Source organism: Rhipicephalus microplus, chromosome 5 (genome assembly GCF_043290135.1).
Source record: "Rhipicephalus microplus isolate Deutch F79 chromosome 5, USDA_Rmic, whole genome shotgun sequence".
NCBI classification, from domain to species: domain Eukaryota; kingdom Metazoa; phylum Arthropoda; class Arachnida; order Ixodida; family Ixodidae; genus Rhipicephalus; species Rhipicephalus microplus.
In genome coordinates this window covers 204,496,715-204,514,094 of record NC_134704.1, presented here as the reverse complement: position 1 = coordinate 204,514,094, position 17,380 = coordinate 204,496,715, and the positions used below count along the sequence as shown (strand labels likewise).

Genomic DNA, 17,380 nt, shown 5'->3' with positions numbered 1-17,380 from the left:
CTACAGAAGTGCAGAAGTACGTCAACGGCAGCGATCACTCTCGGGCGTTCAGAACGGCTGACGACGGCCGCTGCAAATTTTCATTGAAAAAGTTGTAGCGCATTGATACTGCCTTCACTTCTGAACTGCAGTGGCCGCCACGACACTTCGGTGATTCGTTTCTTAGAGAAATGTGACCCAATCAGTCATTTGGTATCATTGACCCATCGCTGTCCGTGTTCTAAAGGAAACACAGAAAATACACGCACGCATTCGTTGAAAAGCCTTGTAAGACACTTCGAATGTATTCTTACTTGTTTTCTTCTACCCTCGGGTCTGTATGTAGATCCTGTAAATAGTAAAAAACAGGGCGAAATGCGAGAACGCGCGGCTGTCTTTCGTGTCCTTCTTGTCTCTGTGTCGTCGTTTTGTTCTCGCGCTATAACTATCGTCATGCCAATGCGCGTTGGCACACTTGATCGTGACCAATCCACCTCGCCCGCAGCGCCCCCTATTCAATCAACGAACGCCGCCTCAGCAAGAGCGCTCCGTTCGTTCCACTCACACCATTATAGTAGACTCTAGTGGTAGTAGAGTCACAGAACACATATACACTACGTAGAGTGTACTAGAAGTACACCGTAGTGGTAGTGTAGGCGTTCAGTACCAACGCTGTACCTGAAGTTGCGTACACTGTACCTGAAGTGAGTGTTCGTGGACGCGCTGTGTCGCAGGTTGAGGCGGCGCAGCAGTAGCGACCGAGTGAAAGGGAGTCCGTGTACCGGCAATCGCCGACCGAGAAGTTGCGCGGGGCCTTTCTCGTGGCAGCGGCAGTTAGCCGGCCGTGCGCTGTCGCAGGCCTGGGTAACCTTCTGACGAGCGTCCGCTGGCAGAGCGACGACGGCCGTCGTACCGGCGACGACGAGGCCATGTCGTCGTCGTCGAGCAAGCCGAAGCGCTACTTCGTCAACACGCTGCCCGACTACGATGGTGCGCCCATCCCGCTCGAGCGGGAACTGTGGGTCGAGCGCTGCCGCGACACGGTGCAGCGCGTCTTCACGCATCAGGGCACGGGCTTCGACGACTGCGACGGCGGCCTCTACGTCGGAGTCGCCGGCGTCGCCTTCATGGCGCACCGCGTGGCGCAGAGCCCGCACTTTGTCGGCGACCGAGCGCGCCTTCTGACCAAAGCGCAGACCTACCTGGGACACGCGCTGAGCTACTGCGACCAGCCGCAGGTGCGCGCCGACCGAGCCATGCAGTCGGCTTTCCTGCTCGGCAGCGCGGGCGTCTGGGCGCTCGCCGCCGTGGTCGCCAACGAGGTGGGACGCAGCGACGACTGCGACAACTTCCTCGCCAGGTGCGTCGTTCACATGACCGCGTTCGCTGGGCGATCGGATCAATTGCAACGTTGATTTGCGCGTATGCTTTTCAATGTGTTCTATCGAGTATAGTTCAGACGTACCGCTTTTGTTCTCTCCGAAAAAATGAAACCAGCGATACCTTCTTCTCCTCTTCTCGTGGCTCATGCGAACCTTTCTGAAGTTTAATCCCACGCCTGTCTTCAAGCTTTATTTTGCTTTAAACAGTTTGAAATATATATGTGCCGTGCAATTGATTTCTATTATGGTACGTAGTACTTGACCTTACTGTAATAATTCTTCTACATGTAGTCTTTTTTTTTATGCAGCTATGACACTAGGATAACTTATTGGCATGGCTTCTAAAGGGGCTTGAAGGCACATATTTATTCACATATTGATAAAAAATAAAGATTCAATACATTTTTTTTATTACTTAATGATTTTGCATATGCTAAGCAGCAATTAATGCATAATAATATGCAGCATTAATGTGGCAATACTTGATTACTGTGCCAATATGGCTTATCTGAAATGTGTTGAGTGGTATTATTGTGTATGCATGAGTTGATTGATGATTGATATGTGGGGTTTAACGTCCCAAAACCACTATATGATTATGAGACGCCGTAGTGGAGGGCTCCGAAAATTTTGTCCACCTGTTGTTCTTTAACGTGCACCCAAATCTGAGCACACGGGCCTACAGCATTTTCGCCTTCATCGAAAATGCAGCTGGGATAAGATCCCGCCACCTGCGAGTCAGCACCCGAGTACTTTAGCCACTAGACCACCGTGGCGGGGCTGTATGCAAGAGTGGCACTGAACTTTTATTACAACAAGTTTGTCAAGGTTTGCTTGAAAAATTTTTTCTTCAACTTTCTTCAGAATGTAATTTTAATCAGTTTTGTGAGATTATTTTTTTCTTCATTGTGTGCCGTGACTGGTAAATTTTGTATCAATAGTTTACAGGAACTGTTTTAAAAGTTCCAGAGCCATTTGTAATATTGTTTTGTAAACTACCCTTTTGTGTTGTTTGGCCACTTCATCATATAGGTATATGTATTGCAAAAAGTGAAATCCTCAAACAGCTCAAAATTCAAAGAAAGCTTTGCACCAGATGGTGCATCAATTGTGAGATGAATATCAGTGGCACAGACAGGTGAAGTATTGAGAATGGTGTCCAGAACGGTTGTATGCTTTCTCCATATTTACATTAAGGGGCCCAGGCTGTATGTCAGATGCATTTGTCGTCCAGCCTAGTCTAGGGGAAGAAGCCACATGTAGCATTGCCGTTTGCGCTCTCGGCAAAAAGAAGCCTGCATCTGATTGTTCTTCAAACACCTTGATGATAGGAATAGAGGTGAAAAACAGAAAAAACTTGAAAATATGGAGCGAGAAAGAAGGCTGCATGCCCAGCTGTTCATTGGGCTTGCCACCTTTAGTGCAAAAGTGACCTGAATATTCATTCACCCTGATTTGGGAGTTAAGTGGAGAAGGTAACCAACATATGCTATGCAAATTGTATGTAATGCAATTCTGAATGTTAATGCCTACACTGGGAAGATATTCATGTCCAAATGAAATGTTTCAATCTGTATGAGCCAAATACAAACTTCACTCCACAATACTGTCGATATTTGGCTATGTAGGTTTTAGCCACATTATAGATTTGCGGTATTTAGGGGAGAGGAACATACTGGTAAAAAGTTGCTTGAGCAGCATGCCCAACCCTATTGTCAGTAGGAAAACGAGTGTTTTTCTCTGTTTCATTTAAAGTGCATTTGGCTTTTTAAGAAAAAAACGCTTCATATATATATATATATATATATATATATATTCAATGGGCCAGTTAGTCTTCATGAAGGTACGGGAGCGTTGTCAACAAGGATAAATATATTTATTTCCCAACAGTTTCTGGAGGGGTCCTCCCTTCATCAGGGGATGACTTATACTCATCCCCTGATGAAGGGAGGACCCCTCCCGAAACTGTTGGGAAATAAATATATTTATCCTTGTTGGCTCCCGTTGTGCCATATCCCGTATATATATATATATATATATATATATATATATATATATATATATATATATATATATATATATATATATATATACGCTGTGATAGCTCAGTGGTTAGAGCATCGAACGCGTTATTCGAAGGTCGTAGGTTCGATTCCTGCTCACAGCTGGTAATTTTTTCATCCACTTTTCTTTCTTCTTTCTTCTTATTTACATTCCATTGGTTCTAATAACTTCCCCTGTACATTCCTTGGCATTACTGTCTGTTATATCTCATTAATATTGTGTTAAAACACGGAAATACGAGCCCTTAGGTATACACTTCTCTCCCTTATATATATATATATATATATATATATATATATATATATATATATATATATATACGTGCATACATATACACACACCAGCTGACGGGTAAGGTAGGCTTGCCCCCCCCCCCATTCGCGAAAGAGTTGGTATGCCTCTGAGTACAAAAGCCAGTAAATCATGACTTTTCACTCCATGAGCATGGTATACTGTTTTGTTGTCACAGGTATGCAGCCGTGGCAGAAATCTGCATGCCAGTCAAGTTCTTGGACTGTGGCAGTGACGAGATGTTTGTCGGCCGGGCCGGTTACCTCACGGGACTGCTCTATGTGCGCTCTCGGCTGGGACGAGAGGTACGTACCGCCAGTGTGGCTAAATGTGCTACATCGACCATTGCCCCGCCTTGTGGCAAGAAACGACTGCAGATGCACAGGATTACTATTCATGTGTTAAAAAAAGCTTATGGTCTTACGGTGCAAAGCTTTGAACAAAATGGTGTCGGGCACGACACCATTCCCATGATGGAAAGCTTACGTCCATTGCCTTTCCAGGTTGCCTTTACCTGGATCATATGTTCTGGACTGCTCGGTTCGTGCAACGTAGTTGCAGATTCCCCTCCAAAATGGCTGTAATGGTTGCACAAGATGCCAAGTTTGGAGCCAGCTGGGCAGCTCATCTGGCAACATGGACACAGCACAACTGCATTGGAAGCTGCTGACACCCTTCATAATCGTCAGTCAGCAGCGGCTTCTTTTGGGCACGACACCATTCCCAGGATGGAAAGCTTACGTCCATTGCCTTTCCAGGTTGCCTTTACCTGGATCATATGTTCTGGACTGCTCGGTTCGTGCAACATAGTTGCAGAAGATTTCCCTCCAGGATGGCTGCAATGGTTGCACAAGATGCCAAGTTTGGAGCCAGGCGGGCAGCTCATCTGGCAACATGGACATAGCACAACTGCATTGGACGCTGCTGACACCCTTCATAATCGTCAATCAGCAGCCGCTTCTTCCGGGCACGACACCATTCCCAGGATGGAAAGCTTACGTCCATTGCCTTTCCAGGTTAGTTACCTGAAAGGTGCTACTTGTGTTAAATCCAATAATTATTGTTTGTTGGCGGTGTCGTGCCCACGAGACCTAGAAGATGAGTTTAAGCGAATTATAGTTTGTGCATCGGAAATGTGTTATGCTTTGTCTGCCTTAACACTTATGTTGTCTGGCGATGTTGAGCCAAATCCGGGACCAATGACTAAAGCTCAAGAAGAGGTATTTTCTGCTGCTCTAGACACAATTAAAAAATTGGAAGAGGCACAAGCAGGCTTGCTTTCCAAGCTAACTAGTGCGAAAGCTGGTCATGCTGCTGCTCAAAAAAGGATTGATAAGCCAGGAGAAAGGCAGGAAACACTTCTCGCAGAGCATAATATTTCGAAAATGAAACAGGAAGCCATTTAAGACGAAATTAAGTTGGTGAACGCAAAGATTGCATCACTGTCACTTGCTTCTACGTATGGAAGCAGCTCGGGTAAGGCCGAAGCTAGTGCTAACGCCCTTCGCCGTGTATCTGATGGATTGGCCACTATCTCTTCTCAGTGCGAAGACACTGAGAACAGAATGCGACGCTCGAACTTGCTTTTCTTTAACATTGCCGATGACGAAAAAGAAGACTGGGCTTTGTCCAAGCAGAAAATTGTGGAATTCTGTTCACAAAAGCTTGACATTAACTTATCCAGCACAAATTTCGAAAGAGTGCACAGGTTAGGCAAATATGCTGACAGCAAAAAGAGGCCTATCATTGCGAAAATGACCTTCTGTAAGGACAAAGAGCGCATCTTGTCCGCTGCAAGAAAGCTCAAGGGGTCAGAGTTTTCTATTCGGGAAGACTTCTCTCCTGCTATGCGAGAGGTAAGATGAAAGCTTATCGAATTTGCCAAGGCCAGAAGAAAATTCTTTAAGCTATCTGTTGACAGATTGCGCATAGATGATGTAACATACGTTTACGACCACGCAACAAGCACGGTAGTGCGACTATGCAGATAGTAAGGCGTGGTACTCGCACCTGTGAATTTAACCAGGTACCTGAGCCTCAAAATTTACCCTCAATCACCATATCATGTACTAATATTTGCAGCCTTCTGCGAAAACTGGACCAGGTCTGTTCCTTCTATTGATGACACGGGTTCTGACGTAATCATCTTCACTGAGACATGGCTTCATGCAGATATTTCAGACAATGAAATCAGTCCCCTACAAAATACCTACAACATTTACTGTTGCGATGCGTTGACAAGAGGGGTGGAGGCGTAATTATAGGCATTAAAAGGCAATAACCTCTTATCTAATGGTGTCTGCTACAAATATATAAATTGTATGGGTTGTTTGCAGAACTCGATTTGAGAAATTATTGATTGGTTGCTGCTATTGCCCTCCAGACACTAATCCATCATTTCTAAGCTACTTACGAAGCACCATAACTCATGCTGTTCAGACGTGTCTTACTGAGCTCGTTTATTTATTTGGCGACTTTAATTTTCCTTCAATAAACTGGAAGCTTCTTTCATGGAATTGCCATGTCTCCACTGCGTTATTGCCTTAACATTAGATTTTAACCTAGCCCAGATCATAAGCCAACCCACTTGTGACTCGAATATACTTGACTTGGTATTAACAACGGCACCAAATACTATATCAAATATAACATACATAGATGGCTTCAGCGACCACCGGATAATTCAAATGATTCTTAGCGTCCCAATTCGTCTCGCTGGAGCTAGAACGAAAACTATTCGCGATTATAATAGAGGTAATTACATTGTTACAAATGATTAATTATGTACGTTCTTTGAGAGTGTACTTTTACCCTCCTTTCATAATTGATCCGTAGAAGACAACTAGACACTCTTCAAAAACAAGTTAGCTCCATTAGTTAGTGAACATATTCTTACAATCAAAATAACAAATGATAAACAAAATTCATGGTTTAATAAATCACTTAACAGATTAAGAGATAAAAAAAAGTAGATTGTATGCGGCGGCTAAACACGCGCAAACTGCTGCTTTGTGGAAAAGGTATAGCAACTTCTTGAATAGCTACTACTCCGCGATACGCGCCGCCCATGATAAGTATTTTTCTCATGATCTACCGTCACTGCTCACCACTAACGCTAAGAAGTTTTGGAAACAAGTGGGCCTAGAACGTCACGATAACAAAATCACGTTGCAAAATGATGACCACATTCCCATTCCAGATCAAGACTGTCCTAACACTTTCAATACTTTCTTTACATCAGTTTACACCACTGAATATCATACAAACGTCCCCGATGTAGCCGATATTGACTATCCCTTTTTGCAGCCCATTGAAATCACTGTTGAAGGAATCGCATCTATAATAAATAATCTTAAACTGGGCACGTCAGCGGGCATTGATGAGATTAACACTAAGATACTAAAAAGTACAGCCTCACCCTCGAGTAAAATATTATGTCACATCTTTCAGCAATCACTATCAACAGGACAACTTCCACATGACTGGAGAATTGCAAAGTACATCCCGGTGTTTAAAAGCGGCAATAAAAACTCACTTCAAAATTACAGACCCATTTCTCTGACATCCATCTGCTGTAAGACGCTTGAGCATATAATCGCCTCCCATATTTACAATCACTTCGAGCAGAATGATTTTTTCTTCCCAAGCCAACATGGATTTAGAAAGGCCCAATCATGCGAAACACAGCTTTTCGAATTCACGACTGACCTGCATCATCACTTGGATCTAAACTTGCAAATTAACTGTCTTTTTCTGGATTTTTCCAAAGGTTTCAATCATGTTGCTCACTGCCGCTTAATCTCTAAACTCTTTTCTTTGTGTATAGATTCATCAACTCTGTCATGGATACGGAACTTTTTTACTAACCGGCAGCGATTCACCATTGCTAATGATTTTTCATCCCCACTTTCATACGTTTGTTCTGGTGTGCCGCAAGGAAGTGTTCTCGGTCCACTGCTTTTTCTTATTTATATGAATGACTTGCCAAGTAATTTATACTCACAAGTGCGCATTTTCGCTGACGACTGTATAATTTACCGAGCAATCACGTAATAATTCAAAATGACCTCGACCTCATCAGCAATTGGTGTAATAGTTGGCTAATGTCCCTTAATTCAAGTAAATGTAAAGTAATGTCCTTCTCTCGCAAACATTCTAACTCTGAGTTTTCTTACTTTATTAATGGCGATCCCGTATCTAGTGTTGATTCTTTTAAATATTTAGGTGTAACCTTCACATCTAACCTTTCTTAGACTACCCACATCACCAACATCTGCAGTGACGCCTCACGATCAGTAGGCAACACACCGCAATCTACGTAAGACGCCCACAAATATACGTGCTTTAGCTTACGTAACATTTGTTCACCCTCAGTTAGAATTCGCTTCTGCAGTTTGGTCCCCTCATTACAGCTATTTAACTAACATGCTGGAATCAATTCAGAATAGAGCCGCTAGATTCATCTCACAAAACTACGATCATAGTGCAAGCATAACACAAATTAAAAAAACTTATCACTTTCCCTTTTGAGCAGCCGACGTGATCTAAATCTCCTTTCAATATTTCATAAATACGTACATGAAACAAGGCCATTATCAATGACATTGCAAACATCTGCATTCACATCAAAGAGACTGAATAATCATTTTTCATTCACACGCATATATGGTAAAACATACATTTTTAACTCATCTGCACTCCTCCGTGTCATCTGCATGTGGAACAGCCTTCCAGATGAAACCATAGCTGAAAGCAATCGGGAAAAATTCCGGCACCTTCTACTCACCCATTTCCAGGATTAACTGGTCGTTTTATTCATATCAAAATCAGCACCTACGCGTTTTTTGCTAGTATCTCGCTTTTTTTTCTCTTGCTTTTAACTTTTTTTTGATGGTTTGAATACTAACATGCCATTCAGTTCTGTTGTGTATTCTTCAGGGATGTTTTCTTGTGAATAATGGGAAGCCTTTTCACAATTTGTGCTTGTTTTTTTAGCTTGTTTTACGTCATTACCTCACGCGCATACTCATCTGATTTTGATTGCCGTTCTATTCCTATTAAAATTATTATTAATAATTTCTGATTGTTATTCCTGTTAGGACTCGTATAATGATTGACAATTAGTTCATGTTATTGTTTGTATGGAAATTGTACCAATTTGTGTTTGTATTCCTTTTACGCTCCCCTTACACAATGCCCTGTTGGGTCTGTAAGGTATTTTGAATAAATAAATAAATAAAATAATCCGGTTCCCAGATTTTGAGTATTTAGCCTTTATACAAGGTCTTGCTTCTCTTTGAATATGGAAAGCTACGGTATATTTAATCACATAACTTTTGAAGTGTTTTGTGGTCTATGCAAGCCTTGCCTGTTCTTGATAAGCTATAATAGCTCTGGTGTGCGTTTGCACTTTTACTTTCTTTAGTTTTCTTTAGTTTCACATGTGATATATATTTTTTTGCTCTTTTTCCATGGTTAATTTTGTTTTTATTACATCACTCTGTTTTTCCAAGCTGCCAGATGTTTTCATTTTGCCTTGAGCACGGGTACTAGCTGTGCCTCTAATCGTGGCACAGTAGGGTATTCCCTCCTTTAGGCTTGTCGTCCTGATGGCTGATATCTTGAGTAAACTTAAGCTCCAATATCATATATATCATACAGAATAGTTAACTTCAACCATTGCTTCCTGCTTGTAGGTGCTTTTATTTTTTTATGGGGGCTTCCTCCCATTTGAGCAAATGATAAACTTCCAGTAGGCTGGCCGGTGGGGGGGGGGGGGGGGGGAGATCTCACTATGCTCGTTCAAATACATCATGGTGCCAGGTGCCTGTGCCGTAACAGCCAAAACATGCCTCCTAAAGTATGAGAGAGGCATGGGCTCACACATGCCCTGCTCTGTTATCATCGCTGATGTCCAAAAATAAGCTCTGCCAGCAAGTTGGTGTGTACTGCGATAAACATTTGTTTCACATAAATGTTTACTATACTACTCATTTCGCTCACACCGTTATGAGCCTCATAAGATCATTCCTTTTTATTCGTGGAGTGCAAAGCCTCGTTGATCAGTGATCATGCACGATAAGAAAAATGTCCTCACGGATATTGTCACGTCGCTCCAGGGGGTGTCGACAAGGTTTATTGACGTCTGAGCAACAGGGCTCTAACCAAGCGCGTCGGTTGGGCTTGTTTGCCAGAGTGGGGGCCCACACGCACTTCTTTCTTCTCTGTGGTGTGAGCCTTCACCTTGGCATACGACCCACTACTAGAAGTAGGTGGCAATATTCCTCTTCAACAAAAAAAAAGAAAGAGCTTCGTCCCGACGCTGTAAAGTTATTGCAAAAAAAAAAACCAAAACAAAGTAGCTTAAAAACAATGAAAAAGGGCACCAATAATCAAATGTTAGACGCGATAAGTTCACCAATGATGAAGCAATGGTCGGAGCACAAATAAAAAAAAAAACACAGGAAAAGTGGTCTTTTAGGAACACGCAAAATAAGGCGTCATGCGCACCACGTGAACTATGTCAGAGGTCGGTTGTTTTCGTTGTACCCATCGTGGCGACGTAGCGTCCGGAACCACTTCACAGTTTACGTCGCTCACGCGGCGTAATACTTTATACGAACCAAAGTATCTGCTGAGCAACTTTTCGGAGAGGCTACGGCGTCGAACAGGGGTCCAAACCCAAACTTGGTCTCCCGGACTGTAAGATACGTCATTGTGACGCATATTGTAACGTCGTGCATCGACCTGTTGCTGCTGACCATTGTGTAGCCGGGCGAGCTGGCGAGTTTCCTCGGCACGCTCTGCAAATTCTTCTGCTTCAGTTGTTAATTGATCGGCGTCTTCACAAGGAAGCATCGCATCCAGCATCGCCTGAACTTCGCGGCCGCAGAGAAGTCGAAACGGTGTAAATCGGGTTGTTTCTTGAACGGCGGTGCTATAAGCGAACGTCACATAAGGCAAAATGTGATCTCATGTTTTGTGTTGGACGTCAATGTACATAAAAATCATGTTTGTGACTGTCTTATTTAGTTGCTCAATTAAGCTGTTGCTCTGCGGATGGTAAGCAGTCGTCGTTCGATGCCTAGTGTTACTTAGTCGAAAAACTTTATCAATAAGCTGTGCAGTGAACGCTGTTCCTCTGTCGGTTATCACTGTAGATGGAGCACCGTGGTGCAGAACAATGTGGCACAAAAAAAACTGTGCTACCTCAGAAGCCGTGGCTCGTGGTATCGTCTGTGGCTCAGCATAGCGGGTGAAATAGTCAGTTGCAACAATGACCCGTTTGTTGCCGTCGGACGATAAAGGAAATGGGTCGAGAATGTCCATGCCGACTTGGTCAAATGACTTGTGGGGTGGATCAATTGGCTGAAGTAATCCAGCCGGCTTGCTTGGTGACGACTTTCTACGCTGGCATTCATGATAGCTTTTAACATACTGCTTCACGCTTGACGAAAGTCCGGGCCAGTAGTACGCCTCACTTACTCTGGCGAGCGTTCGCGAGTAACCTAGATGACCAGATGTGGGCTCGTCATGACACTCAGAGAGAACTTCGTCCCGCATGTCCTTCGGAATGACGAGGAGGTAAGCGCGGCTCGTAGAACGGGCGTTTTTTTTTTTCAGGGCATTATCTCGGAGGCAGAAAGACGTCACGACGCGAGATAGATGGCGAGGTATTACTGCGCTATGACCCTCCAGATAGTCGATGAGCGCTTGAATTTTTTCATCCTCTCGCTGGCGTCTGCTCAAGTCAGATGAGCTAAGGGCGCCCAGGTAACCGTCATGGTCCTCTTCTTTTTGATTGACTAATAGTGCACGCGACAGCGTATCAGGGTCTTCATGCTTCCGTCCAGACTTATATACGATGGTCACATCAAATTCCTGTAGACGCAAGCTCCATCGGGCCAGCTCTCCAGAGGGATCACGAATGTTTACCAACCAGCAGAGGGCATGGTGGTCCGTCACCATTTTAAATGGACAACCATAGAGGTACGGGCGAAACTTGGTGATCGCCCACACTACTGCGAGACACTCTTTCTCTGTGGTCGTGCAATTCACCTCGGTACGGGACAGTGAGCGGCTGGCATAGGCTATGACTCGTTCTTTGCCGTGTTGATGCTGGACAAGCACTGCGCCGAAGCCGATGTTACTGGCGTCAGTGTGCACCTCTGTGTCAGCATCATCGTCAAAATGCGCAAGAACAGGGGCTGACTGCATTTGCTGTCGTAGGCAAATCCGTGTCGGTGCGACGGCTTGTCCATTGCCGAGGCCACCTTCCTCAGTGAGCCTTTGCAGCATGCCGTGGTCTTTTTTTCTTTTTCTTCCCTCTGCCCTTTGTTTGTCCACTCCGTGTTCCCTCCTCCTCCTTAACGACCTCGTCACCCACTCTCCAGTGGCACACCCAGCACACCTCCTCTCAGATGTGCACTGGCTCGCTACTGTGACTGTAACAAAGATTTTCCAACAACCGCATTATAACCAGTCTCTCATCTTGGGGGACTGCACAATAAGCGGTATGCATATGCATGGGGTTCTATGGAAAGCCGAACACAAGTCGAAAAAGACCGCATTGTAATCGATTCTTTGTATAACTAGGGGGGACTCTGGCCCTGCGGTCGTTCAGTGATCACGGGAATGATTGGTAGTACACGTGTTTGCTTAGTCTTCGTACTTGCGGGCGGCGAATTCCTCTTAAGGCCTCGTTTATAGCTGTGTTTCGGTTTTGTTTCATAGGAAAGATTGAACCTTTTTCAACTTAGTGACCCAATTTGAAAAGGTTAGCCTAAGAGGTTAATGTACTGAAGCGCAACTAAAGAACATTTGCCATTTGTTGTTTCGTGACAAAGCAGCTTCAACTCACACGAAGCCGAAAGAAACTAAAGTGCGAAGACTAGGCAAATTCGTATACTATTCATAATTCTCATGCTCGCTGAAGTGCCATGTGTTGTAGCTCCCATAGACACTAGCGCCAAAGTTCTCTGTAGTGGATATAATAAATCTCTATGGCTAACAGCCATCTCTAGCCACGTACAGACCCACTATATCATGGATGCAGTGTTTACTTTGATAACATCTGTGCTGAAGGTGTAGTCTACAAGGTCTACAGATACGTAGACGACTACCTGACTTTGGGCTGTGATGTTCACAAGGTGGACTTTAGAAAATTTGTTAGAGGCTTTTAGTTTTTTAGGCAAGGGATTATCTTTTACTTCTGAAGCATCGCAGGAAAAGAAGTTGCAGTTTCTGTATCTAAAACGAGTTCTGGCAGACCACATGTGTTGGACCATTTCACCTGGGGCTGGGAAGCTGCTCATTAGTTTTGCTTCAAGTCATTTCAAAGTAGTCAAGAATTGCATTATCATAAATTGTTTTCCATCTGCACTGTTAAAATATTGTTTTCACACTGCTCATAGCACGTTTCATAAACACGTGATTCAGCTACAAGGCGCAGGGTACCCGTTGTCTGTGATGCAGGCATCAGGCTAAATAAAGAAGCCTAAACAAGAAAAGGAACCGTTTCTGAAAAAGGATTGACAGGCAGATTCCAGCTTGGAAGTGACAGTGATTCTAATTATGTGCACGGACTTTGACACAATAAAAGATATAGCTGCAAGTTCCAATGTTATGGTGCGTTTTCAGCCAAGAACAAAATCAGATGTGTGTTGGCATTGGTTAATCAGAAATGTAATGAACTGAACAGTGTACGACTGTATAGTATGAAACACAAGCACCAGTTTGTTGGATGTGTAAACAATTTAGGGTACAGTACTTCTTCAACATCTGGCAATTTTTCGCGTATTAGTGAAGTAGAATTTCTCAGTCCTGAAAACACCACGACACAACGCTTGATAAGCAAAAAAACGCGCAAGAAAATGCGGGTAGAGACGCCACCTTGAGATTCCTGTATTAAACACCGTGACAAAAAATTTTGAAGGCGTCTACTGGGTCCTGGCTAGCTTTTTATCAATAAATATGTACATTCTCTGGGTGCCATAGACCTATCACACGAAGTTTGAAAAAAAAAGATTCGTTTGGCCAATGTTGTGAAAATACAAAAACTGTATTTTGAAATTTGTTATGTCACGTGATTTCAGCCGGAAATTTAAAAATGAAACTTACCCATTTGTTCTCTCTACTAACAATGAACCCATAATGGTGAAAATAGTTTGAAAATTGTGAAACGCACAATTCTACCTTCACTAGAATTGTGCACTTTACCAGTTACAACAGATTTTATTTATTGCAGAGATAGTTTAATTCACCCATATGCATTCAGGGGGCATCTTTATTCAGGGAAGAGAAATGTTTAACTTGTCACCGGATCGGAGACTGCTTGTTTGCACAAGTTTTGAAAGCTGGGTTCATGCAGAACAGTGACGTAGCCAAGGGAGAGGGGGGTTGGAGAGGTGAGAAGACCCTCCCCCCACCCCTGAAATTTTTCGTGTGAGCCCCCTAGAAACGAAGTGAAGCTACTATCACAGATCATTCCTAAGCGCTTTTACAGTGAATAATGTCTGCACACGGGAAAGTTTGTTGTGGTGGTTGTCAAAGCATTGACACTCTGTGATATTTTGGGCAGGAATCTCAGCCGGGAGCGTTTTAAGCTGGCTCGGCAACGCGTTTAATGCTGCAGCGGTGGTCATACATGTATCCACCGGAATAGATCTCACTGCAGTCGATCACTACAATAATTTCAACCAGGCAGAGATTCATTTTAATGATGAAGGCCAGACACAGTTCGAAGGTCTGATAGGCCACGTTCAAGCATACTACAGTGTGACTCTTCGTACGTGGGCTAAAATATACTCATGCCAGAGAATAACATTTCCATGGAACCTTTGCTCGTTCTGCTAACATCTAAACAAATGCACACACATGCAAACACACACACATACGCCATATCCACACATGTGCTATGATATTTGGGTAATCCACTGAACTTTGCTTGTATGCAAGTGTACAATATATTGATGCATATCTTTACTATGCCTTAATGGCTAAAGGTACTCCGAAGTGTCTCATGACAAAAATGCAACACAGGTAAACGTGCAGGTCAATCATAACCTTAGAAAGGCCTACTGACATACTCCTCATGTAACTTAAGCTGATAAATAAAGAGATGGTGGTCATAAAGCTGATTGATTTATTTATATGTCAAGTTTAAGGTCCAAAAACCACCATATGATTATGAGAAATGCCGTAGTGAAGGGGTGAAAAAATTTTTACTGCCTGAGGTTCTTTAATGTGCACTCAAATCTGAGCTGACGGGCCTACAGTGCTTTCACCTCCATCCAAAATGCAGCCGCCGTAGCGGGGATTCGATCCCGTGACCTGGTGGTCATAAACCTAAAGCATCGTAATAAGAAATGCAGTGCGGGCAGCTGTAGTGAGCAGAAGTTTTATTGCTCAGCAGTGTGGCAAACAGCGCTAGAATAAGGAACATAATGCTGAAAAATTATATATGACAAAATACAGATATATATATTGATTCGCATCTGTTCGTCCCTTTGAATTGACATGACTTTCGAAGGAGAAGGGCACACCAAGCGGTTTCTGCAACTACTGACATAACGCACAAGAAATGCACTGAATGCAGAAACTTGGGTGGACATGCTATCATGTAAAATTAAGAACAATAAATGTAGTAACCATAGTTTCTTACAAAAAATGAAATAAACTCAGTGCACGCAGCAAATAGACATATTATGTACTGGAATAATGTTGCTTATCTTTTATTTATTTATTTATTTATTTACAAAATACTGCAGGCCCATTTAAGGGCCCCAGCAGGAGGTGCAAAGATTATAACATTGCACACAGGTGTAAAACAGCAAGAACAAAAAAGTTACATCGTATACAAAAAATACAAAAACATAGGTCATGGTTAAATACGCTCAAGTGCCTCTACAGAGCTGGTTAACGATTGAGGTAGGCAGTTCCAGTCGTTTATGGTTCGAGGAAAGAACGAGTATTTGAAAATGTTTGTTCTGGCGAAATACGGTGTTAATGAATGAGTTTGTCGATGCCGAGTTTGTCTTGTCGTAAGCGGTTTCAGATACAAATCACGGTTTACTGACAGCTTGTTGTTATTTAAAAGAAAAAGAAATTTGGGCCTGTGAGTTTTACGACGTTTTTCAAGTGTGGGTATACTGTTTTCTTTCATAAGGTTTGTGGGGGAATCAGTTCTTCAGTACTTGGAGTAAATAAAACGTACCGCTTTGCGTTGTATTAGTTCGAGAGCCTCAATGTTTCTTTTTGTGTGTGGGTCCCACACGATTGAGGCATATTCCAATGAGCGGCGTATAACAGACAAATAAGTTAGTTTTTTTACAGAAGAAGGAGCATGCTTTAGTTTGTGTCTCAAAAGACCAAGTTTACGGAAAGACGATGCGCAAATATTAGAGATGTGCTTATTCCAGCTGAGGTCGTTTGTTAGAGTGACACCAAGGTACTCATACTGAACAACCTCAGCTAGTGTCTGGGTACCAGATTGATATGTAAATGGTAAAATATTTTTTTGTTGGTTACTCGCACAAAGACGGTTTTGTCTGTGTTTATCTTCATCTCCCATTGCTCGCACCATGCAAAGATATTTTGGAGGTTAGTGTTTAGCTAGACCTGGTCGTCATAGGAAGTTATTTCATTAAACAGCACACAATCATCAGCAAACAGTCTGATCTGAATCGGCGAAGAAACAGTATCAACAATGTCATTAATATAAATTAAAATAATAAAGGCCCAAGGACACTCCCTTGGGGAACCCCAGAAGTTACAGGGAGCGGGTCAGAGCAATTTCCAGCAATGCTTACAAACTGAACGCGGTCAGACAAATAGGAAGAAATCCAGGAAATTATAAATTCTGGAAGGCCAATCGATTTCAGTTTTTAAATAAGCTTATCATGAGGAACAAGATCGAATGCCTTCGTGAAATCCAAGAAGATGACATCAACTTGACTTGCCTTATCTAAAATTTGTGAAAAACTGTGCACAACAGAAATTAACTGAGTTTCTGTGGAAAACTCTTTCCTGAAACGATGCTGAACATCCGAAAGTATGTTATTTTCATTAAGAAACGTTATAATAAATTTAGCTATGATATGTTCAAGCACTTTGCAAGACGAAGACGTTATAGAAATTGGACGATACTTTGGCACCAAATCTTAATCACCCTTTTTGTGCACTGGAGCAATGCGTCCCACTTTCCAGTCACGAGGCAAGCGGCCGGAACGGATGGAAGCGCGGAAAATGATTATAAGGAATTCCGATAGCATCTCGGCATATCGTCGTAAAAAAGTGTTGGGAATTTGGTCAGGACCGGTTGAAGTTTTAGTTTTCAAATTCAGGAGCAACGAAACAATACCGGGTAGAGATAAAATATCTGGAACGTCGTCATTATTTCGAGAAAATTGGTGCAGTGGCTCGTTAGAGGCAGAAAAAACGTTATGGAAGTACAAATTGAAATGATTGGCAATAGTTTTCTTGTCGACAATAGTTTCTCCTTCATGTGTTATTTGTTCAACACAATTGGTCTTTTTGCTCAAAAAGTTCCAAAATTTTTGTGGGGCAGACGTAATAATGTTGGGTAGAGTATCCTGAAAGTATCTAAACTTAGCTATTCTCACAGCCTCGTTCAGTGTGTCCTGGGCAGAAAGAGTAATATTGCG

At 42.9% G+C, this 17,380-nt stretch overlaps 1 protein-coding gene across 1 annotated transcript in view; it reads left to right on the top strand.

Moving 5' to 3' along the window:
* The first annotated feature begins 508 nt into the window (after nucleotides 1-508).
* LOC119173557 (lanC-like protein 3) overlaps nucleotides 509-17,380 on the top strand; it is a 75,585-nt gene continuing 58,713 nt past the window's right edge. Inside the window, exons 1-2 of the mRNA XM_037424360.2 lie at nucleotides 509-1,339; nucleotides 3,895-4,021. Coding sequence (XP_037280257.2) covers nucleotides 909-1,339; nucleotides 3,895-4,021 — 558 coding nt within the window. The 5' untranslated portion in view covers nucleotides 509-908. The remainder of the gene's footprint in view (nucleotides 1,340-3,894; nucleotides 4,022-17,380) is intronic.